Consider the following 26,262-nt stretch of genomic DNA (forward strand, 5'->3'; position numbering starts at 1 on the left):
TAGTCCCTGGCTAACACCGGTTGTCCTATTTCAAAACTCCGAGTGGGCTTGTTATTGATATGCTGGAACTGTTTGTTTTTGACTTCCCTCCGCACATTTGGTTTTAACAAGTCCAACCTGGACCGCAACCTCCTGTTATAGAACATCATGGCAGGACTTTGGTTTGTTGTTGCATGGGTGGCGTTTCGATATGCCAGTAGGAAATTGTCCACCTTGTGTTGCAGTGGAATCTGATCTTCGCTCATGGCCTTTATTGCCTTTTTGAACGTCTGTACAAACCTCTCGGCCAGCCCATTCGTAGCTGGATGATATGGGGCAGAGGTATAATGTTTCACCCCATTCTTGTTCAGGAATTTCTGGAATTCCTCTGACACGAACTGTGGTCCGTTGTCTGAACATATTTGCTCTGGCAATCCATTTCTTGCAAATATCGTTCTTAGCACCGCGATCGTCTTCTCCGAGGTAGTGGTAGTCATTTTAATCACTTCTGGCCATTTAGAATGTGTGTCCACCGCAATTAAAAACATGGAATCCATGAATGGACCAGCAAAGTCAATATGTACACGTTGCCATGGGGTTGAAGGCCATTCCCATGGATGCAGCGGTGCAATTGCAGGTGCATTTTGGACTTTTTGGCACTCTGAGCAGCTTTTCGTCAGACCCTCTATCTGTTGGTCGATACCCGGCCACCACACATAAGCCCTAGCAAGGCTTTTCATCTTGACTCCCCCCAGATGACCTTCATGTAGTTCTTTTAGAACTCTCTCTCTTAACTTAGGAGGGATAATCACCCTTGTTCCATACATCAATGTTCCCTGACAGATGGACAGCTGTTCTCGTCTTGCTGAGAATGCCGGTAACAGTGGATCACCATGGGCTGGCCATCCCTTTACTGTCAATTCGTAGACCCGGGACAGTGTCGGGTCATTCCTAGTCTCCCTTTCAATATTTGCATTGGTGACAGGTAAACATTCGATGATGGTCGAGTGAAATAACTCCACCGGGTCAACCGTCGGTGCCTCCTCCTCAGTAGGTAGTGGCAGGCGCGACAACCCATCAGCATTACCATGCTGCTTTGTACCTTTGAATTCTATCTGATATTGATGTGCCCCTAGGAAAAGGGACCATCTCTGGAGCCTCTGTGCTGTCATCACCGAAACACCCTTCTTAGGGTTAAAAATGGATACCAACGGCTGGTGGTCTGTCAGCAGTGTAAACTTCTGGCCCTGCAGGTAATGATTAAACTTCTTTACTCCCCACACAAGGCTGAGAGCCTCCCTATCTATCTGAGCATAGTTGCGCTCAGCGGAGGTCAATGATCTGGATGCAAATGCGACTGGCCTTTCCAAGCCATTTGGCAACTTGTGTGAGAGTACTGCTCCAATACCATAAGGAGAAGCATCACAAGCTAAACGAATAGGTAGCGTTGGGTTGAAGTGAGCCAACACTTCCTCTGAGGTGATCAATGCCTTGCTTTTGCGAAAGGCCTTCTTACAGTGCTCGCTCCACTTCCATGGTACTTCTTTCTGCAAAAGAGCGTTCAGCGGGTGCAGCACCGTGGATAGATTTGGCAGAAACTTATGGTAATAGTTAATCAACCCTAGGAACGACCTCAACTGGGATACATTTTCCGGAGCGGGAGCCTTCACAACAGCTTCGATCTTGTCAGGTGACTTGTGCAGCCCCTCCTGGTCAATGACATGACCACAGTACGAGATCCGTTTCTGAAAGAACTCACATTTCTGGCGATTAACTCGAAGTCCATATTCCTTCAATCTGGTGAGCACCAGTTTCAAATTTGCAAGGTGTTCCTCATCGTCATCTCCTGTAATCAGGATATCGTCCAAGTAACATTGAGTGCTTGGAATTCCCTGTAATACCTGCTCCATGGCCCTCTGCCAAATTGCTGGAGCCGAAGCCACTCCAAAAACCAGTCTATTATATCGATACAAGCCTCTGTGCGTGTTGATTGTGAGATACTGGCGCGACTCTTCCTCAACTTCCATCTGTAAGTACGCTTGCGCCAGGTCTATCTTGGTGAAGTGTTTCCCGCCAGACAATGAAGCAAAGATATCCTCAATCCGCGGAAGCAGATATTGCACCGTGTGAAGCACCGGATTAACCGTGATCTTGAAGTCTCCACAGATGCGGACCTTCCCCGGTTCCCCTGGCTTGTTACTCAATGAACGCTTCATGACGGGAACAATGGGCGTGGCCCACTCACTCCAGTCCACCTTAGACAGTACTCCTGAACGTTCTAGCCCTTCCAGCTCAGCTTCCACAGCAGGTCGTATCGCATAAGGTACCGGTCTGGCTTTGAAAAATTTTGGGTTTGCATGTTCTGCAATCTTGATTTTTGCCGTAATTCCTCTCAGTGTTCCCAGTCCCTGTTGGAACACCTCTTTAGCATCATCCAATATTCTGGACAATCGTTCAGGTCTGACATCTTTTTTTCCGGAATCTACCGTTATTGCTTTTAGGGAGTGCCAGTCCATATTTATTTTCCTGATCCACTCCCGTCCCAGAAGTGGTGGACCTCCCTCAGGTAGTACATATATGTCCATTCCTTGGTGTTCTTTGCCCTTGTGTACCACCTTGACTTTTATCTTTCCGATGGGGTATACTCTTTGCCCCGTGTATGTCTGCAATACTATCTCCGTATCCCGTAGGGGAATATGTGTGAATAACCTTTTGTAATCTTGCTTATTCATGACCGTCAACGCCGATCCGGTGTCCAATTCCATCTTCACTTGGACCCCTGCTATCTGAAGTGTGACCCAGATAGTTTGTAGGTCAGCTTCCTTACTCACATTGTGAATTCTCAGACTACCCAGTTCCTTGCTGTTGGAGTCTGAATCCGAATTCTGTTCATCCGAATTCTTCTCAGCCACCTTATGTACCTTTCTGCACTTTTCCTGCGGTGACTTTTTGTTGCTGGTCTTCTTTCCTGACCGGCATACTTTAGCTATGTGACCAAGCTTGCCACATTTTCTACATTCCTGATTTTTAAACCAGCATTGGTTCTGATCGTGTGTTGTCTTTCCACAACGATAACATTTCGCTGTACCCAAAGCCATTTGATCTACGCTGAGTACCGCTGCCTTCAGCTGCATTTCCGCAGTGCCTCTCGCTGCGGCTTCGTGCGATGCTGCAATAGTGACAGCCTTATCAAGTGTAAGATCATTCTCTTCAAGCAGCCGCTTTTGTGTTCCTTCTTTCGACAATCCACACACGAATTTGTCTCTCAGTGCCTCTGTCAGTCTTTCCCCAAACTGACAGTATTTCGCTAGCTTACGCAGTTCAATTAAATACTCCGCGTTGCTTTCCTCTTTCAATTGCGTTCTCGCATAAAATTTAAATCGTTCCGCTAACATCAGCGGTGTGGGGTTCAAATGATTTCTCAGGACAGCAACAATATTAGCGAAAGCCTGATCCGCCGGTTTAGCTGGTGATAGAAGATGCTTCAATAGCCCGTATGTCTTTGCACCCATTGAGTTTAGTAAGGTTAGTGCTTTATCTTCATCTGATATTTTATTTGCCTTACAATAAATCTCTATGTGTTCTACATACGTGGCCCAATCTTCAACATCGGGATCGAAATTGTTGATGTTACCACGCTTAGGCATCCTCGCAATCTTCTTGAGAAACAAAAATAAATTTTTATTTTATTTTTTTTTTCTTTCAAAATGGCGGTTTCCCGCACTTGTCTTCTTCCCCCGCCTACGAAAATGGCGGCTTCCCGCGTTTGCCTTTCTCCCCCGCTGGCTGTAATGGTGATTGCCGTATTGCTGCGTTCACCCTCCCCAGCGGTTCTCAAATCGTGCCTCCCAGCCCCTCTTGCAGTCCGGTCCTTTCCCCCGGCTGCGGCTGAGTTCTCCGCGGTTTTTTTAAAAAAAATTTAAATTTTCTCCCGCGCCTCGCGGCCTCGGTAGCTGCCCGGCCTTTTTCCCCGGTCGCAGTCGAGCTCTCTCTCGACGCTGTTGCGTCTCCCAGCCCGCTTGCAGCCCGGTCTTTTACACCGGCTGCGTTTGCATTCACCGCGGCTCCCGTGCCTTACGCTGCCCCAGTCTCAGCGCCTCTGGCCCCGACTTCTGTCCGGCTCTTTTCCCCGGCCGTGGTCGAGCTCTCTGCCCTTATATCCTCCGTTTTTCCCTCCCCTACTTCACAGCCAATGTGGCCGACTTGCTGCTCGTCGCTGATCGGCTTACCCACCACCGTGATAGAAGGGATGATCACTGCCTGTTGCTGATGGAAGGCTTTGTGTCAGGATTCTTCCTTGCTCTTCAGACCCGAGTCTTTTCTCAGCAGGATGATGAGGGCGGATGCCTCTTCTCGACGCCCGTTAAACTGCCTTGGATATATCTCTGCCGCAGGGTAAGATCGTCATCGTCGCCACTGTTAAGTCTGTGTGTTCTAGTTATTGTTAATAAGAATCACTGCACACAGACCACAAGAGTAAATTCAACAGGTCTTTACTAGTCGGAGGTCAGGCTGAACTGCCCAATAAATCATTACACAGCACTTATATACCGGTGTGGTCACCACCGGTATTACAGTATACAGCAGCCAAGATAAAGTAGTGCATCTCTTAAAATAGTTCTCTTAAAGGTGGAACGGTTACATACACCACAGACAGAAGGCTGGAAGCTATAGATCGGTTAGCCTAACGTCTGTGGTAGGTAAAATTTTGGAGTCCATTATTAAGGAGACAGTAACAGGACATTTGGATAATCATAATTTAATAGGACAAAGTCAGCATGGTTTTATGAAGGGGAAGTCATGTTTGACAAATTTGATGGAGTTCTTTGAGGAAGTAACATATAGGGTGGATAAAGGGGAACCAGTGGACGTAGTGTATTTAGACTTCCAAAAGGCATTTGACAAGGTGCCACACAAAAGATTATTGCTTAAGATAAAAAATCACGGGATTGGGGGTAATATTCTGGCATGGATAGAGGATTGGCTATCTAACAGAAGGCAGAGAGTTGGGATAAATGGTTAATTCTCAGACTGGCAATCAGTAACTAGTGGTGTTCCGCAGGGGTCAGTGCTGGGTCCCCAACTCTTTACAATCTATATTAACGATTTGGAGGAGGGGACCGAGTGTAACATATCAAAGTTTGCAGATGATACTAAGATGGGAGGGAAAGTAATGAGTGAGGAGGACATAAAAAACCCGCAAGGGGACATAGACAGGCTAAGTAAGTGGGCAGAGATTTGGCAGATGGAATACAATACTGGAAAGTGTGAGGTTATGCACTTTGGCAGGAAAAATCGTAGAGCAAGTTATTATCTTAATGGCAAGAAACTGGAAAGTACTGAAGTACAAAGGGATCTGGGGGTCCTGGTGCACGAAACTCAAAAGGTTAGTATGCAGGTGCAGCAAGTGATTAAGAAGGCCAATGGAATGTTGGCTTTCATTGCTAGGGGGATAGAATATAAAAATAGGGAGGTATTGCTTCAGTTGTACAAGGTATTGGTGAGACCGCACCTGGAATACTGCGTACAGTTTTGGTGTCCATACTTAAGAAAGGACATACTTGCTCTCGAGTCAGTACAAAGAAGGTTCACTCGGTTAATCCCGGGGATGAGGGGATGGACATATGAGGAGAGGTTGAGTAGATTGGGACTCTACTCATTGGAGTTCAGAAGAATGAGAGGCGATCTTATTGAAACATATAAGATTGTGAAGGGGTTGGATCGGGTGGATGCGGGGAAGATGTTCCCGATGATGGGTGAAACTAGAACTAGGGGGCATAGTCTTAGAATAAGGGGCTGCTCTTTCAAAACTGAGATGAGGAGGAACTACTTCACTCAGAGGGTGGTAGGTCCATGGAATATGCTGCCCCAAAAAGCTGTAGAAGCTACATCATTACAGAAATTTAAAACAGAAATAGACAGTTTCCTAGAAGTAAAGGGAATTAAGGATTACGGGGAGCGGGCAGGAATTTGGACATGAGTCTAGTTTCGGATTGGTCATGGCCCTGTGGGTAGCGGAGCGGGCCCAGGGGCCGTGTAGCCTGATCCTGCTCCTATTTCATGTGTCTAATTCTGTTAGATTCAGGAGATGGTTCTGTGATAGTGGATTGGCGGTTAGGACCAGATCAGCCATGATCTTATTGAATGGCGGAGCAGGCTCGAGGGGCCGATTGGCCTACTCCTGCTCCTGTTTCTTATGTTCTTATGTTCTTATGAACAGATGGTTTCTGCATGTGGTATATGCCAGAAATACAGAAATGCACAACAGAAAGAGGAGATGATACCTAGTGAAATACCGTCAAGACCATGGCACACTGTTGGGGCAGATCTCTTCATGTGCAATCTCATAGTGGCAGATTACTATTACAAGTTTCCTTTTGTGAGAAGGATGAAAGATCTGAGAGTCACAACTACCACCAGAATTGCAAAGAGCTTGTTTGCTGAACAAGGAATCCCGGAAAAGGTCATCTGTGACAATGGAACCCAGTTCACATCGAGTGAATTCAGAGCTCTGGCAGAAAAGTATGGGTTCAAAATAGTAACCTCATCCCCACATTTCCCAAGGGGACACGGGTTCATCGAAAGACAGATCCAGACTGTCAAGAGAACTCTCATCAAAAGTAGTGAGATGGGGGAAGACCAAGACCTTGCCCTCCTATCACTCAGATCAACACCACTGAAAGCAGACATGAAATCACCTGTGGAATTGCTGAATGGGAGGAAGTTTAAGACTACCCTACCAGCAAAAATACATCCTCCCCAGGACCAGAAGGATTTCAGACAGAAGCTGGCAGAAGCACAAGTCGTAGGGAGCAAATATTACGACAAACATGCAAAGATGCTACCAGAATTGTTGAATGGGCAATCAGTGCATGTGCAAGACCCGGTGTTGAAAACCTGGAATCCAGTCAAGGTCATTGGAAAAGCTGATACTCCAAGATCCTACTTCGTAGAGACCGAACCTGGTAACCAATACAGACGGAACAGACTCCACATCAGACCTTCACCTGAACTGGTTAGGCAGCAGACAACATCAGCAACATTGACAACACCAGCTACTACAAGCAGTACAATGCCAGAAACAAGCGCCACAAATCAAACAACCACGAGCATGCACACTCCAACTCCAAGTGCGACAGCAACAACAACAACAAGAGCGGAACACACCAAAACACCGCAGAGAGGAGTGGTCACCACCAAATCCACAAGATGGAGGGACAACATCCAACCACCTGAGCGATATCGCGAATAAGAAAAGAAAACTCACGATTCTTTGTATTTGATAATAATAGTTTAGATATAATATTTTTTTTAATTAAATTAAATTTCATGTTTTAGTGTTTTGAGAAAGAGGGATGTTACATCGTTATATTATCACATCGTTAAATGGAACTACTTGTTACATTGTTATATGGAACTACTTTGGTTAGTGCATTTATACTGCTATGTGGCACACTGTGCCAGGCAGTGTACAGTGCAGGGTCGGACATCTTGTATCACTCCGCACTATGCGGCAGCAACATCATGAAAGCACTGAGTAAAAGCTGTAAACTAAAATGAGTTAAAAGTGTCTGTATTACATAGTAATAAGAACACAAGGGGACACAACAGCCATGGTGTTGGCATTCTTTCGGGCTGGTAGTGTTGGCATCCTTCCAACCCATCCCAAGGAACATCTGCCACATCAGGCCAGGCAATCAGCAGCGCGCACCTCTATAAGCAAGTGATGAACATTAATTTGGATAGAGCAACACATTCATAATTTTCCCTGTGGATGGAGGCATCAGCTCAACAGGATACACATCTTTAACCAGGTAGATGTTGCCCTCATCTACAAAGAGTCACACATGTACTTATCTAAGCACAGGACTCTTCATATTATCCGCTTTCATGAAAAGAAAGGGATTACAACTCAGTTAATATTCAGGTGGCATCCAACTACAGAAAAATCATCATGCACATTGGTGCCCATTATCCAGGAAGCAGCCATGATGTGCAGCAATCCACGGAGCCCACAGTATTTGAAGGAAATGAAATACTGGGGCGGAGGGGGGGGGGTGGCATTTAGGTGAACAATGCTATCCTGTGCCAGTGTACTGGCTCTTTAAATGTACTTACATGACAAGTGCACAGCTTGTACCTCAGGCCCAGCTGGTTGTAGTCAATCAACTGATTCCCTCTCAGTCGGTTAAAGGATTCTATGAAGTCCCTCAAGGCTTCTTCATACCTGTATAACAAAATTCAGAGCAATAGAAGGGGAAAAAATTCAATTCCAAAAATACATCATGTAAGCAATGTTTAACTTTAACATCAAGAATATTTAGCTTGCAACTTCCTGCATGCATAGCGCCCCAACTTCCTGCCCCCATATAGCACCAACTTCCTGCCTCCCATATAGCACTAACTTCCTGCCCCCATATAGCACCAACTCCCTGCACCCATAGAGCAACAACTTCCTGCCCCCATATAGCACCAACTTCCTGCTCCCATATAGCACCAACTTCCTGCCCCCGTATAGCACCAACTTCCTGCTCCCATATAGCACCAACTTCCTGCCCCCATATAGCACCAACTTCCTGCTCATATATAGCATCAACTTCCTGCCCCCATATAATATCAACTTCCTGCTCCCATATAGCACCAACTTCCTCCCCCATATAACACCAACTTCCTGCTCCCATATAGCACCAACTTCCTGCACCCATAGAGCACCAACTTCCTGCTCCCATATAGCACCAACTTCCTGCCCCCATATAATATCAACTCCCTGCCCCCATATAGCACTAACTTCCTGCCCCCATATAGCACCAACTTCCTGCCCCCATATAACACCAACTTCCTGCACCCATAGAGCACCAACTTCCTGCCCCCATTTGGCACCAACTTCCTGCTCCCATATAGCACCAACTTCCTGCCCCCATATAACACCAACTTCCTGCTCCCATATAGCACCAACTTCCTGCACCCATAGAGCACCAACTTCCTGCCCCCATATAGCACCAACTTCCTGCCCCCATATAATATCAACTTACTGCCCCCATATAGCATTAACTTCCTGCCCCATATAGCACCAACTTACTGCCCCCATATAGCACCAACTTACTGCCCCCATATAGCACCAACTTCCTGCCCCCATATAGCACCAACTTCCTGCCCCATATAGCACCAACTTCCTGTCCCCATATAGCACTAACTTCCTGCCCCCATATAGCACTAACTTCCTGCCCCCATATAGCACCAACTTCCTGCTCCCATATAGCAACAACTTCCTGCCCCATACAGCACTAACTTCCTGCCCCCATAGAGCACTAACTTCCTGCTCCCATATGGCACCAACTTCCTGCCCCATAAAGCACCAACTTCCTGCCCCCATATAATATCAACTTACTGCCCCCATATAGCACCAACATCCTGCCCCCATATATCAACTTACTGCCCCCATATAGCACCAACTTCCTGCCCCATATAGCACCAACTTCCTGCCCCCATATAACACCAACTTCCTGCTCCCATATAGCACCAACTTCCTGCACCCATAGAGCACCAACTTCCTGCTCCCATATAGCACCAACTTCCTGCCCCCATATAATATCAACTCCCTGCCCCCATATAGCACTAACTTCCTGCCCCCATATATAGCACCAACTTCCTGCCCCCATATAGCACCAACTTCCTGCTCCCATATAGCACCAACTTCCTGCCCCCATTTGGCACCAACTTCCTGCTCCCATATAGCACCAACTTCCTGCCCCCATATAACACCAACTTCCTGCTCCCATATAGCAGCAACTTCCTGCACCCATAGAGCACCAACTTCCTGCCCCCATATAGCACCAACTTCCTGCCCCCATATAATATCAACTTACTGCCCCCATATAGCATTAACTTCCTGCCCCATATAGCACCAACTTACTGCCCCCATATAGCACTAACTTCCTGCCCCCATATAGCACCAACTTCCTGCCCCCATATAGCACCAACTTCCTGTCCCCATATAGCACTAACTTCCTGCCCCCATATAGCACTAACTTCCTGCCCCCATATAGCACCAACTTCCTGCTCCCATATAGCAACAACTTCCTGCCCCATACAGCACTAACCTCCTGCCCCCATAGAGCACTAACTTCCTGCTCCCATATAGCACCAACTTCCTGCCCCATAAAGCACCAACTTCCTGCCCCCATATAATATCAACTTACTGCCCCCATATAGCACCAACATCCTGCCCCCATATATCAACATACTGCCCCCATATAGCACCAACATCCTGCCCCCATATATCAACATACTGCCCCCATATAGCACCAACTTCCTGCCCCATATAGCACCAACTTCCTGCCCCCATATAGCACCAACTTCCTGTCCCCATATAGCACTAACTTCCTGCCCCCATATAGCACTAACTTCCTGCCCCCATATAGCACCAACTTCCTGCTCCCATATAGCAACAACTTCCTGCCCCATACAGCACTAACTTCCTGCCCCCATAGAGCACTAACTTCCTGCTCCCATATGGCACCAACTTCCTGCCCCATAAAGCACCAACTTCCTGCCCCCATATAATATCAACTTCCTGCACCCATATAGCACCAACTTCCTGCACCCATATAGCATCAACTTCCTGCTCCCATATAGCACTAACTTCCCGCCCCCATATAGCATCAACTTCCTGCTCCCATATAGCACTAAATTCCTGCACCCATAGAGCATCAACTTCCTGCCCCCATATAGCACCAACTTCCTGCACCCATATAGCACTAAATTCCTGCATGCATTTGGCACCAAGTTCAGAAACAGCCTAAATAAAAGCGGTGCCTTGAGTCAGTCATAATTCTCACATTAACAGTGTTTTTAAACAGTTTCTAAAATGTAATTCTAGATCATTATTGAAACTTGAAAGACAGAATTCAGGGTTTTCCAAGCAGCCTGCTCTGGTCTACCATTGGTACCTATAGTCTGATTTCAATTAGGAGCATTAAGAGCTGACTCCAAAATGATGTAGAAAAGCAACTTACTTTTCATTTTTGTACAAAGTTATCCCACGTTGAAAGAAAGCGACTGCCAAATGTTCATCCCTGCAGATGCTCTTATCAAATGCCTAGAGAGCAGAGTACACATTAATCTTCCTCTCAATCAAAGAAACCTACGATAACTCATCTCCACTTTAAGATGGTTTGGTGTTTTGCAGTGGCTCATTAATGTCAACTTAATTTCCATTCTATTTAATTCTCATTCAATAACAACTGTCTCGTAGGGTGAAATTCACCTTTTAACATAAAACAGGAGAGTGACTGTTTTCAACTTGCTGGCAAAATTGTGGGAACAAAATGAGTGATATCTGAAAGTGTCATAAAAAATGGAGTACAAACACCAGTGACGATGAAGGATCAGCGATATGCTTCTAAGTCAGGATGATGTGTGACTTGGAGGGGAATTTGGAGGTGGTGGTGATCCCATGCACCTGCTGCCCTTGCCCTTTTAGGCAGAAGAGGTTGCGGGTTTGGGAGGTGCTGCCGAAGAAGCCTTGGCAAGTTGCTGCAGTGCATCTTGTAGATGGTACACACTGTAGCCACAGTACGCCGGTGGTGGAGGCAGTGAATATTTAAGGTGGTAGATCGGGTGCCAATCAAGCGGGCTGCTTTGTCCTGGATGGTGTCGAATTTCTTGAGTGTTGTTGGAGCTGCACTCATCCAGGCAAAGAGAGAGTATTCCATCACACTCCTTACTTGTGCCTTGTAGATGGTAGAAAGCTTTGGGGAGTCAGGAGGTGAGACACTCACCGCAGAATACCTAGCCTCTGACCTGCTCTTGTTGCCACAGTATTTATGTGGCTGGTCCAGTTAAGTTTCTGGTCAATGGTGACACCCAGGATGTTGATGGTGGGGATTCGGCAATGGTAATGCCATTGAATGTCAAAGGGCGGTGGTTAGACTCTCGCTTGTTGGAGATAGTCATTGCCTGGTACTTCTGTGGCATGAATGTTACCTCCCACTTATCAGCCCAAGCCTGAACGTCGTCCAGGTCTTGTTGCATGCGGGCATGGACTGCTTCATTATCTGAGGAGTTGTGAATGGCACTGAACATTGTGCAGTCATCAGCGAACATCACCATTTCGGACCTTATGTTGGAGGGAAAGTCATTGATGAAGCAGCTGAAGATGGTTGGGCCTAGGACACTGCCCTGAGGAACTCCTGCAGCGATGTCCTGGGGCTGTGATGATTGATCTTCTACAACCACAACCATCTTCCTTTGTGCTAGGTATGACTCCAGCCAGTGGAGAATTTTCCCCCCAATTCCCATTGACTTCAGTTTTACTAGGGCTCCTTCATGCCACACTCACACTGCCTTGATGTTAAGGGCAGCCACTCTCACCTCACCTCTGGAATTGAACTCTTTTGTCCATATTTGGACCAAGGCTGTAATGAGGTCGGGAGCAGAGTGGTCTTGGCGGAACCCAAACTGGGCATCAGTGAGCAGGTTATTGGTGAGTAAGTGCCGCTTGATAACACTGTGGATGACACCTTCCATCACTTTGCTGATGATCGAGAGTAGACTGATGGGGTGGTAATTGGCCAGATTGGATTTGTCCTGGTTTTTGTGGACAGTGTTATGTATTGTGTGTTCTATTGTGTGTTCTCCTCCCACCTGTGGTGGCGCTGTCACAGGAGATAAATGGTTGGGTGTTCTCGGTTGAGTGTAATCGGGCTGAAGACATTCAATTTACTTCGCAGCCTCGTGCAGCCAGATAAGCCAGGAACTAAAACATATAAGCAACTAGTGGAAATTCTTGGAGCACATTTTTCACCAAAACCCCTGGTTATTGCTGAGAGATTTCGATTTCACAAACGAAATCAAGAGGAGGTGGAATCAGTGACGATGTTTATTGCTGCTTTAAAAAGGTTGTCGGAACACTGCGAGTTCAAGGAGGTGCTGAAGGACACCATTAGAGATAGACTCGTGTGGGGTCTGCAAAATCCAGCCACACAGAAGCGCCTTCTTACTGAGGACAACCTTACTCTTGAAAAGGCCATTGAAGTTAGTGTCTCCATGGAGATGGCGGAAAAGGAGGCTCACCAGTTGAGTTCAACAGGGAGAGTTCACAAGGTGTCGTCTGAGCCTAAAGGTGCGCGGAACGGCACATGTTACCGTTGTGGGAAAACGGGCCATCACGCTAATGACTGCTGGTGTACGGAGCTGGAATGCCGAAATTGTGGCAAAAAGGGTCACATTGAACGCGCCTGTAGAGGTAAAAAAAAGAACAGACAGAGCTGGGAAGCATGGAAGCAAAATGTCTGTATTTGGACAAGAGAGGAAAAAGAGTGTTCATTCAGTGCAGTATGATGGAACAAGCAAAACAGAGGGGAGCGACACCTCTGAGGAGGAAGAGGTGCACACACTGACGGTTGCAGGTGATTCAAATGGCTACTGGGTGTCACCACTGGTGGAGGGACAATCAGTGCGGATGGAGGTGGACACAGGCGCGGCTGTGTCCCTTGTTTCAGACACTGTCTACAACAAAATGCTAAAGCATCTTACCCTTCAGCCAACAAACATTGTGCTAAAGACGTATACCGGCGAACCTGTGGCCATGAGAGGTGTCATTGAGGTGACAGTTAAATTGAACGGACAGACTGCAAAACTGCCACTATATGTGGTAAAGGGAAATTACCCATCGCTACTGGGATGTGCGTGGCTAGAGAAAATCACGCTGGACTGGCCTGCAGTCCGCATGATGTCAAAAGGAGAGTCAGGTCTGACTGCAGTGTTAAACAAACATGCAGAACTCTTCAATGGGGAACTTGGGAGCATGAAAAAGATCAGCGTGAGACTGGACATTAAACCTGACAGCAAGCCGAAGTTTCACAAAGCCCGACCTGTACCCTATGCAATTAGGCCAAAAGTTGAGGCTAACTTGGAGGCCTTAGTCGAGAATGGAGTCCTGGAGACTGTGAGCGTGAGCAAATGGGCCACACCCATTGTTCCTGTCCTGAAAAAGGATGGATCTGTTCGAATCTGCGGGGATTTTAAAGTGACTATTAACCCGGTGCTGTCTGCAGAACAGTACCCTCTTCCCCTCATTGAGGATCTTTTTACGGGCCTGGCCGGAGGGCAAAAGTTCAGCAAAATAGACTTATGCCAGGCTTATCTACAAATGCATGTCGATGACAAATCAAAGGAGTTGCTGACAATTGTGACACACAAGGGGCTATACAGGTACTGCCGCCTTCCGTTTGGAATTACGTCGGCGCCTGCTCTATTCCAAAGGGCAATGGATCAGATTTTGAGTGGACTGCCAGGAGTCCAGTGCTACCTGGACGACATCCTTGTCACTGGGACAAATGAGGAGGATCATCTTCTGAACTTGGATGCGACACTACAACGACTGAAAGAGTACGGACTCAGAGTTCGTAAAAACAAATGTGAATTCTTTCAGTCTTCATTTGAGTACCTGGGGCATGTGATTGACACTACTGGCCTGCATAAGGCGCCGTCAAAGGTCAAGGCGATCGTGGAGGCCCCAGCACCCCAGAATGTGAGCCAGTTACGTTCATTTCTGGGGCTACTTAACTACTATGGGAAGTTTATTCCAGACTTAGCAACATTACTGAAGCCGTTACATCAGTTGCTATGTCAAGGCAAAACATGGAAATGGACTGAACTGTGCAACGAAGCTTTCGCCCAAGCAAAGGAAGCATTGCTGAAATCGGAGGTCCTGACACACTTCGACCCAAAGCTACCCGTGCAGCTAGCATGTGATGCATCACCACATGGTGTGGGAGCAGTCATATCCCACATCATGCCTTCGGGTGAAGAGAAACCTATCGCCTTCGCACCACGCACCTTGAACAAGGCCGAGAGTAACTATGCGCAGATCGAGCGCGAGGCCTTGGGAATCGTTTTTGGAATTCGAAAATTTCATCAGTACCTGTTTGGGAGAAGGTTCACACTCCTGACAGACCACCGTCCATTGACTTCAATCTTCGGGCCCCACACTGGAATTCCTTCTCTCGCTGCAAGCAGGATGCAAAGGTGGGCTTTACTGTTGTCAGGACACACATACGACATCAAATATCGCAAATCAGACTTGCACAGCAACGCAGACGGTCTCTCGAGGCTACCCTTGCCTGTTACTCCCCCAGAGCCTCATCAGATAGACATCTTCTACTTTAGACAAGTGGAGGGAGCACCTGTCACTGCAGTTCAGGTGCGAAGGTATACCCGCAACGATCCAGTCCTGTCTGAGGTAATGGACGATGTCATTCGAGGGAGAGCTATAGGAGATTCTCCTAGTTTGAAACCTTACGTTTCAAAAAGAAATGAGCTCTCCGTCCAGGCAGGTTGTCTTCTTTGGGGATGCCGTGTCATCATTCCGCCACCTCTGAGGGAACCTATACTGCAACAACTTCATACAGGCCACAGTGGGATGGTTCGGATGAAGGAAATGGCAAGAAGCTACTTCTTGTGGCCAGGTCTCGATGGGAATATTGAGGAGAAAGCCAAAACATGTTCCCCATGTCAAAGGGTCCGGAATGTTCCACAGCTGGCAACCCTACACCCCTGGGATTGGCCTGCAAAAGTGTGGCAGCGAGTACATGTGGACTTCGCCGGTCCTTTCGAAGAGAAGATGTTTATGGTGGTTGTAGATGCTCGTAGCAAGTGGCCGGAGGTCGCTGTGATGAGGTCTACCACGGCAGAGAAAACAATTGAGAAACTTGGTGAGATGTTCAGCCGTTATGGCTCACCGGAACAACTCGTAAGTGACAACGGTCCACAATTTGTATCACAGGAGTTTGCAACCTTCCTGCATGTGAATGGTGTCCAACACATCAGGTCTGCGCCCTATCATCCCTCTACTAACGGCCAGGCAGAAAGGTTCGTGCAAACTTTGAAGCACGCCTTGAAGGCATCGCAAGGTCAGGGCTCAATCCACCAACGTCTGAACAGCTTCCTGTTGTCCTACAGGAACGAGCCGCATGCCACAACCAAAACTTCCCCTGCTTCGCTCATGATGAAGAGGCAGTTGCGGACAAGTTTTGACTTACTCAAACCTCCAAGGGCAGAGCAGGTTGTCCATCGTCAACAACAAGCTCAAGTGGAAAAGAGAGAGAAAAGAGCCAAGGAGAGACGGTTTCATCTGGGAGAGCACGTCCTAGCTCGAAACTACAACACTGGACCGAAATGGGTTCCTGCTACGGTGATCGCGCAGATGGGCCCTGTGTCTTACACGGTTGAGACTGCTGAGGATGTCGTCTGGAGAAGACACACAGATCAACTGTTGCTAGGAGCAGAGACAGCCACAGAGGCTCCAACAGTTGGTTGGCCTGAACTATTTCCGGATGATACCGCAAACCAGCATCCCTTGCCACAGTGCTCTTCTCCAACACAGGAAGTCAAAGAGACTGTTCCACCTGTGCAAACTCCTGACTTTCAACTGACACAGGCACCTTCTCCATCCAGGCCTGTGTCAGTGCCTACTGCTGTGGAAGCCAGCGATGACCGCCGGTATCCTGTCAGGGAGCGGCGGCCTCCAAGACGCTTGGATCTGTAGGCTTAGTGACTTACCCACAAGACTGGGGCAGAATAAACTCCAGGGTAAAGTCAGGGTTTGAGGCAGTCTACCTCTACCCTAGGTTCGTTGAGTGCATTGAAAGTAACTTACCTGTTGAGGAATAATGTGGACCTTCCATTTAAGAGGGGAGGAAATGTTATGTATTGTGTGTTCTATTGTGTGTTCTCCTCCCACCTGTGGTGGCGCTGTCACAGGAGATAAATGGTTGGATGTTCTCGGTTAAGTTTAGCTCCCTTTGTTCGGAACTTTCCAGAACTTCCTTTCCTTCCAATAAAGCACTTCATGTTTGAATCTCTGAGTTCTGAGTCCTAAATTGTGTCTAGGTAGCAAGGTACCGACACAACAGACAGGACATACCTAGGCAGTTTTCCACATTGTTGGATAGCTGGCAGTGTTGTAACTGTACTGGAACAGCCTGGCTAGAGACGCGGCTAGTTCTGGAGCACAAGTCTTCAGCACGATAGCCGGGATGTTGTCAGGGCCCATAGCCTTTGCTGTATCCAGTGCACTCGGCCATTTCTTGATATCACGTGGAGTGAATCAAATTGGCTGAAGACTGGCTTCTATGATGGCGGGGACCTCAGGAGGAGGCCGATATGAATCATCCACTCGGCACTTCTGGCTGAAGATGGTTGCAAACGCTTCAGCCTTGTCTTTTGCACTCACGTGCTGGGCTCCACCATCATTGAGGATGGGGATATTCATGGAGCCTCCTCCTCCCGTTAGCTGTTTAATGGTCCACCACTATTCACGACTGGATGTGGCAGGACTGCAGAGTTTTGATCTGCTCCGTTGATTGTGGAATCTCTTAGCTCTGTCCATAGCATGCTGCTTCCGCTTTTTAGCATGCATGTAGTCCTGTGTTGCAGCTTCCCCAGGTTGGCACCTCATTTTTAGGTACGCCTGGTGCTGCTCCTGGCATGCTCTTCTACACTCCTTATTGAACCAGGGTTGGTCCCCTTACTTGATGGTAACAGTAGAGTGAGGGATATGCTGGGCCATGAGGTTACAGATTGTGGTGGAATACAATTCTGCTGCTGCTGATGGCCCACAGCGCCTCATGGATGCCCAGTTTTGAGCTGCTAGACCTGTTCTGAATCTATCCCATTTAGCACGGTGGTAGTGCCACACAACACGATGGAGGGTGTCCTCAGTGTGAAGACGGGACTTCGTCTCCACAATGACTGTGCGGTGGTCACTGCTACCAATACTGTCATGGACAGATGCATCTGCGACAGGTAGATTGGTGAGGACGAGGTCAAGTAGGTTTTTCCCTCATGTTGGTTCTCTCACCACCTGTTGCAGGCCCAGACTGGCAATTATGTCGGTCAGGACTTGGCCAGCTCAGTCAGTAGTGGTGCTACTGAGCCACTCTTGGTGATGGACATTGAAGTCCCACACCCAGAGTACATTATGTGCCCTTGCTACTCTCAGTGCTTCTTCCAAGTGGTGTTCAACATGGAGGAGTACTGATTCTTCAGCTGAGGGAGGGCGGTAGGTGGTAATCAGCAGGAGGTTTCCTTGCCCATGCTTGACCTGAAGCCATGAGACTTCATGGGGTCCGGAGTCAATGTTGAGGACTCCCAGGGCCACTCCTTCATGAGTGTATACCTCTGTGCCACCACCCGTCGTGGGTCTGTCCTGCCGGTGGGACAGGACATACCCAGGGATGGTGATGGAGGAGACTGGGACATTGGCTGAAAGGTATGATTCTATGAGTATGACTATGCCAGGCTGTTGCTTGACTAGTCTGTGGGACAGCTCTCCCAATTTTGGCACAAGTCCCCAGATGTTGGTGAGGAGGACTTTGCAGAGTTGACTGGGCTAGGAATGCTACACTGTTGGAGGTGACATCTTTCAGATGAGAGGTTAAACCTGCCTTCTCAGGTGGAAGGAAAAGATGCCATGGCTCTATTCGATGAAAAGCAAGGGACTTCTGGTGCCCTGGCTAACATCCCTCTCTCAACCAGCACCACTAAAACAGATTATCTGCTCATTTATCTTACTGCTGTTTGTGGGACCTTGCTGTGCGCAAAGTGGCTGCTGCTTTGCCTACATTATAACAGTGACTATACTTCATTGGCTGTGAACCAAATTGGGACATCCTGAGATTGTGAAAGGTGCTACATAAATGCAAGTTTGTTGTTCTTCACAGGTGTTTCTACAGTTACCACTTCTGGGACTCGAATCATGGGAGAGCAGCATCCTTTTGTTGGCTCCTCCCATGGTTACGTTGCTAAACACAGCTTCCTAAACCCAAATGAAGAATTGTAGATCCACCAAAGTGCAATGTTAATGCCGAGGGCTGCTGTAGGGAATTTGGTCTCCTGAAGTGGCAAATGTGAATGTGCCTTTATAGGATGCAGGTATGCTATTAAACAGAATTAGAGGACATGGATTCAAAACTAATGAGCCTCAAGCTGAACCAGAGATAAAAGATTTCCTCTCACACACAGTAGTTGATGTGAACAATAGATTCTCATCAATAGTAGTTAGTGCAAACAGTAACCTGGGGAAGGTATTCTGTAGCATCATAAACAAAAGACTTATAAACTTCCTTGAAGAGCACAATGTCTTGAGTAAAAGCCAAATTGGATTCCTGCCAAACTATAGAACATCCGATCATATCTTCACCCTACAGACCCTAATTGACAAACACGTTCACCATAACAAAAGCAAAATCTACGCATGCTTTGTAGATTTCCAGAAGGCTTTCGACTCCATCTGGCATGACGGTTTATTCCTGAAACTTATCGAAAGCAGGGTAGGAGGGAAAACATATGATGTAATTAAATCAATGTATACAAACAATAAATGTGCAGTTAAAATTGGAGACAAACAAACAAAATACTTCCCACAGGGGCGGGGGGTGACGCAGGGCTCGCCAATCTCACCGACACTCTTTAATATTTACATTAATGGATTGGCAAAACTACTTGAACAATCTACAGCACCCGGCCTCACCCTATATGAATCCAAGGTTAAATTCCTCCTCTATGCCGACGACCTGGTTCTGCTGTCACCAACTAAGGAGGGTCTACAGCAGAACCTGGACCTGCTGGAGTCATACTGCCAGACTTGGGCCCTGACAATAAATCCCCAAAAAACCAAAGTCCTTGTGTTCCAGCAAAGATCCAAACAACATGGACCCACAATAAATTTCACAGTAGGAACAACCAAAATTGAACAAACCACTCACTACACATACTTGGGCTTAAAAATCAGTTCTACGGGAAACTTCAAACTGGCTGTGAATGAACTGAAAGAGAAAGCAAGAAGGGCTTTCTATGCCATCAAAAAATCAATCCAAATAGAAATCCCAATTAGCATTTGGCTCAAAATTTTCAAATCAGTAATTGAACCAATTGCACTCTATGGCAGTGAGGTCTGGGGACCACTAACACAACAAGATTTTGCAAAATGGGACAAACACCCAATTGAGATCCTACATGCGGAATTCTGTAAAAGTATCCTCCGGACTCAAAGGAAAACAGTAAACAACGCATGCAGGGCGGAACTAGGCCAATACCCATTAATAATCACTATCCAAAAAAGAGCCACCAAATTTTGGAATCACCTACAAACGAGCAACCCCCAATGCTATCACTACGACGCCCTGAAATGCCAAGAGCTGACCATAAAGAAGAATACCCTCAGTCAACTAGTCCTGGGACTCAATAAAGTAACTAATAACAGTACTAACAATAACCAGTCCCAGGACAGTGACAGGGTAACACAAAGAATTCGACCCAACACAATCGTCGCTAAGCAAAAGGAGAAATATCTGTCATATTGGGCAGAAACAACAAAAACCCAAAGCAAACTCAATTGCTACTTGGCCCTAAACAGACAATACAACATAGCAGATTACCTGACCATGGTAAAGGATAACAAACTGAGAAGAACCTTGACAAGGTACAGACTTAGCGAACATAGCCTAGCGATCGAAAAAGGCAGACACAGGCAGACCAGGCTGCCAAGAGAAGACAGGATATGCTCTCACTGCAGTCAGGGAGTAGTTGAGACAGAGATGCACTTCCTCACAGCCTGTGGAAAATATCAGGGCATCAGAGAGAATTTCTACCAAAAATTCTCACAAATATGCCCTGAATTCAGAAATCTGACTGACAACCAAAAACTCCCATTCCTACTGGGGGAGGAGAGAAGCTGTGTAACACTGGCGGCACACTATGTTACAGCTTGCCATGAACAGAGGGACAACCAGTAAACTAAGACAAGAGTATATATAAACAAGGCGAATGTATATTTATAAACTCAGGGATATACCTGTTTATACACTGTATGAATGGAACCGCGTTTATGTGTTCAACCATAAATGTATTTTGATGCTTTGGCAACATAAGATGTACCTTATCATGCCAATAAAGCGATTTGTATTGTATTGTATTGTAGTGCCATTTCAATTACCTTGTTTAAAGATCTTAGACAAGTGTCTAGTTAGGACTGGGGTTAAAGGTCTCAGGAAGAAGTACAGACAGAGCTAGTTAAATACCCTGTGAAACACGATGGATCCTTTGCTGATGAGACCTTGAAAATATGATTTGTGGAAATCAATTGCCAGAATTGGATAACAAAAATTGTTAGGTCAGAGAGTTGTTACAACAATTTACATTTCTGCAAGTGCTCACTGTGCGGACAACTGTCTATGAGTGCATAACAAGGAGGGGAAAGTGGAGGACCCCAAACAGGGACTGTTACATTAGTGGGGTTGTACTACAGAGCCCCTAACTGTGGAAGGGAAAGGAAGAGGTCATATGTAGACAGATCAGTAAGATGAGTAGAAATAACAAAATTATTGTTCTGGGAGATTTTAATTACCCACTCAATGGTTGGGATGGGGGGAGTAAATGGAGAAAAGGGGATGGAATTCCTAAAATATGTGGACTCCTTCCTCAAGCAATACGTTTCTATGTTTACAAGGGGAGAGGTATTGCTAGTTCTAGTTATGAGTAGCAAAATAGATCAAGTAGTTGAATCAAATGTAGGTGAACACTGCGGGAGTAGTGATTGCGATAAAATTTAAGGTCCAAATAAAAAGGGAAAAGGCTAGTACAAAAACAAAGGTACCAGATTGGAATAGAGCAGACTTTAGAAAACTGTGAGCTCGCTCGCTGAGGTGAGGTGGAAGGAGAATCTAGCACACAGCACTGTAGATCAACAATGGGATATTTTTATACAAAGGACATTGCAGGGTGCAGAATAAAAAATACCATTAAAAAAGGGAACTACTTCAAGTTTCAGGATGTTGTGGATAAATAAAAAGGTTAGAAATAAACTAAAATTGAAGAAGAGAGTAAATGGGGCCTATGGTTATAACAAAATAAAATGAGAAAATAAGGAAAGAAGTTACAAGGGGGATAAGGAAAGCAAGGAGGAAGTATGAAGAGATAATCTCAAAATACTAAAAAGAACAGTAAAGCATTCTACAAATATATCAATAAAAAGAGAATTGTTAAATGTGAGGTGGAAGCTCAGAGAGGAAAGGAGAGAATAGTGAGTTAGTGGAGGATAAGCAGAAATTGACGAGGATAGTTAACAAGTACTTCACTTCAGTGTTTACAAAAGAAGATATTGGAGGGCAGGCAAACCCTGAATTAGTTAAAAGTGAGCCAAGAGATATAATAAATAAAAGGAAAATATGAGCGAAGTTAGTTCAACTAAAGGAGGTGCTGGGACCTGATGGGCTACATCTAAGGATTCGGAAGTAAATGGGGGAAGCAATAGTTGAGGTGATGATCAATGTTCCCTCTAATTTCTTTTTTTGTGCGCGGTCCCTTGAACGTGGTCCATTCAAATTTTCACGCATGCGCAGTTTCCTCCATGTAAAAGCTGGTGAGTGGCCTGCGCAGGACCTCCAGACCGCTGTGTCACTTAGCAGGACCATTGGTGGTGGTGCTCCCATGATGGTGTTAGGTAGGGAATTCCAGGATTTTGATCCAGTGACAATGCTGGAACGGTGATATATATTCAAGTCAAGATAGAGTATAACTTGGAGGTGATGGTTTTCAGGTTAATAGTGACCTCCAGGATGTTGATGTTGGGGGGACTTGGCAATGGTGGTGCTGTTGAGCATTAGGGGGAGGTACTTAGGGAGGTCTTGTTGGAGATGGTCATTGCCTGGCACATGTGGTATGAATTTTACCTGACACTTGTTAACCCACACCTGCCATTTGCAATGTTCAAAGGAAGTTGCGGTAACCTTTGCTTTTATTTGATTGATAATATATGTGGTCTCCACAACTGCACCACTGTAATACACAGCAGTTAGATTTATATCCGGTATATTTTGAAACTGATTTATATCTGCGTCATGAGCAGTTTCATTTCAATTTTTTCATTAAATTGCTTGCATCCATAAAACAATGAATCAACTACTCCGCTTCCCCATATTATACGAAAAACTAAATTTCTTACAATTCTTATTAAACTAAAACTTCACTAAGGATATCATGTCTATTATTTCCAATCTGCTGTTGAGGGTTTACAATGTTAATCTGGTAACTATAATCTTTTTGTTTGTTTTTTTAATATTTCTTGGAATGGATAAAGAAGTAAAATTTCTCAGGTTACTCTGAGCACTCCTTCGAACAGTGGAATTGAGTTACCAGTCACTTACCCTCTCAGCCTTGTTCAACTCCCCCAGTAAGAGGTGTAGGCAGCCGATGTTAAAGCAGATTTTGGAGCTGGGCTCTAGAATAGCAGTAAACGTGTCTAGTGCCGTTACCCATTCTTGCTGGTCTGCTGCGGTGATGCCTTCGTTCCACAGTCTTATGGTATCCGTCAAAGACATGCTGGGCTCTGGGTTTTGGTGTGTGAGCTGTAATGTGTGAAATAGTGTGTCCCGTGGTTTAACTAGCGAACTAGTAACTATAGTCATTTCCAGACACTACCTCTTTTGCCAGCTGCTTCCTCCACTGACAGAATATGCAACAAAAATACTGCAGGCAACGTGACCATGAGACTAACTGCAACTCTAACCGGACCAGTTTCACAGGAAATCAATGCACTGACATTGGCATTTGATTCAGTAGCTAGGGGTCGTGTAGAAATGTAAATCGTCTGAAAAATGTGATCATTATAATGATGTCGGATAAGAAGAATTATAAAAATGTGGGTGATGAAAAGTCTATTATTTACCAAATCCCATCGCTTTCTACAAATCCTTGATGCTTTTTGTCTTTTGTTTTTCTGTTGCAAACTTATAAATCAAATACACCTGATGCTTGAATTTACTCTGCTAAATGTAATAAAGGATCTAACTCTGGACAGTCTATGGTCTGGCTGCTGTCACACTGAAGCAGCTCCGCCTTGATGTTTCCCTGGCAACAAGGAAATTAGCAACAAACAACAGTGCAGCAATTCACCTCCCAGAGAGGCCAGATGCAAGGCCAACAAGCTGCTGAAGGCCCATCTTTCCCAATTAGGAAAAAAAAGCAAAAAACACTCAGAACTGGTGAGTAGTTTTGTGGATTTATGTCTGATTTCATGTCAATGTGTTACTAATTCTGTTTATTCTGATGTGAGTCCGTCACTAACTATATACAATTCAATGTTACCAGCTGATTGACTTTTATACAATTTTTTTGACTGGGTTGCATTGTATGAAGATATTCCACTTCATGGCCGTTCAGGTACCAAATGGTGCAGTAGATGGGAGATTGTTTATTCCCACAGCGGTCATTATCAAGTTCAGAATGACATTTGTGTTTGTATTATTCTTCACTTCACTATAATAGCATGGCTGAAATCAATTACTCACCGTTTTATGGGGAACTGAGGACACAAACACATCCAACTGCTCCTTGGTACAGTGAGTCAGACCTCCAAAGATCCACCCTCACTCTAGCCCTGGTCTCAATCTCTGCTCCATGGTCACACTAGGCCCTGGTCTCAATCTCTGCTCCCTGACCATACTAGGCCCTGCTCTCGATCTCTGTTCTCTGACCACACTGTAGGCCATGTGTAATGTATATACCTTTAAGGGGGGAACTATCTTTTACAGCTCATGTATACTGCAGTACCGGCAGTGACCACACCTGTATATAGTACTGAGTAGTAATCTGTACAGATCAGTTCCAGTGTGAGCCACGTTGAGTAAACACCTGTTGTACCGTTCTCCTGCAGTCTGTGTCTTATTATACACAGACACAACATTGGCGACAAGGCAAGTTCGAACCTACCTGCAACTCTGCATCACCTCCCGGGGATTCGTTCCTGGAGATTAGTGGATTGGAGGTCAAGGCCAGAGACTCAGGCGTCGACCACGGGCAACCGCCCAGTCATCCAGCAGAGACTCGAGAATTTCGGGAGAGCCTGTCGAGAGCCAGGCTTGGCTTTCCAGTCGAGGTGGTCCAGCGAAATGGGCTGGCAACAGGTAGTGCGCAGACCCTTCCCGGACTGTGGCGGGCTAGAGCCCAACCGAGCGGCACAGCAAAGGGCCGAGCAGCGTCGACGGGGGAGAGAGAAGGGCAGAGCACACAGGGCGCAGCCGGTGTTCAGGGGCCGAGCAGCGTCGAAGAGAGGGAGAGAGAGATGCGCAGAAACCCGCGAGGCACCGCCATTGCCACGAGGACCGCTGAGAGCGGCGTTGGCAGCAGCGCAGGAGAAGCGCGTGAAACCTACAGGGCACAGCCATTGCCACAAGAACCGCCAGGAGCAGCGTTGGCAGCAGCGGGGGAGGAAGGAAAGCACGGGAGATGCCATTTTAAGCCATTGGGAGACACCATTTTAAACCACACCCAAAATGCCGAAGAGTGGCAGTATCACTGCATTTGACAATGAAGTCGAAGATTGGACTACATATGTCGAACGAATAGAGGTATACTGCAAGGCAAATGAGGTGTCAGATGACAAGAAAACATCGGTATTGTTAAATTTAATGGGTGCAAAGACGTATGGATTATTACGAAATCTAGTAACCCCAACGAAGCCAATGGAAAAGAGTTTTGAAGACATAGTAACGATACTACAGGAACATTTAAACCCCACACCGCTGCTGATAGCAGAAAGATTCAAGTTTCACAAACGGAGCCAGCATAAGGATGAAAGCAATGCTAATTATTTAACAGAACTGCGCAAACTATCGAAACACTGCCAGTTTGGAGCGGGACTGGCAGATACCTTAAGGGACAAGTTTGTGTGTGGGCTTCAAAGTGAAGGAACCCAGAAACGGCTTTTATCTGAAAAGGACCTTACGCTGGAAAAGGCTTTCAGCATTGCGGTATCATATGAAGCGGCAGCACGGGGCGCTGCAGAGATACAACAGAGACCGCAAGAATATGGCACAAACGAAATGTCATATAGAACAGAGAAGTGCTATCGCTGCGGCAGAACAACACATAACCAGAATGATTGCTGGTTCAAAGACAAAGTGTGCAGACAGTGTGGAAAAGTAGGACACATAGCACGAGTCTGCAGGTCGGGAAAGAAAACCAGCAATAAGAAACCTACTAAAGAAAAGTACAAGAAGGTACATAAGATGACGGAGAATAGTTCAGACGAACAAAAGAGTGATAACGACTCCGAAAGCAGGGAACTGAGTTGTCTGAAACTACATAAATGTGATCACAACAGAGGATCACCGAACCATTTGGGTCACTCTCAAGATAGCAGGAGTCCAGGTAAAGATGGAATTAGACACAGGATCAGCCCTAACAGTCATAAACCGACGGGATTACGAGCGGCTATTCTCA

The 26,262-nt window shown here is 46.2% G+C and overlaps 2 protein-coding genes across 3 annotated transcripts in view; one reads left to right on the forward strand and one right to left on the reverse strand.

The window, feature by feature from the left end:
* The window catches only part of LOC147121993 (neutrophil cytosol factor 2-like), a 99,925-nt gene extending 76,355 nt beyond the window's left edge, over positions 1–23,570 (reverse strand). Inside the window, 3 exon segments of the mRNA XM_085982612.1 lie at positions 8,098–8,206; positions 10,995–11,077; positions 23,187–23,570. Of these exon segments, the coding sequence (XP_085838738.1) occupies positions 8,098–8,206; positions 10,995–11,077; positions 23,187–23,447 (453 nt within the window). The 5' untranslated portion in view covers positions 23,448–23,570.
* The window catches only part of LOC147121994 (nmrA-like family domain-containing protein 1), a 100,121-nt gene continuing 97,229 nt past the window's right edge, over positions 23,371–26,262 (forward strand). For both annotated transcript variants that reach the window (XM_085982610.1, XM_085982611.1), the window contains exon 1: positions 23,371–24,023. The gene's annotated coding sequence lies outside the window, so the exon portion shown is untranslated. The remainder of the gene's footprint in view (positions 24,024–26,262) is intronic.

Source organism: Somniosus microcephalus, chromosome 3 (assembly GCF_052327205.1).
Source record: "Somniosus microcephalus isolate GS21.2 chromosome 3, FLI_Smic_1.0, whole genome shotgun sequence".
NCBI classification, from domain to species: domain Eukaryota; kingdom Metazoa; phylum Chordata; class Chondrichthyes; order Squaliformes; family Somniosidae; genus Somniosus; species Somniosus microcephalus.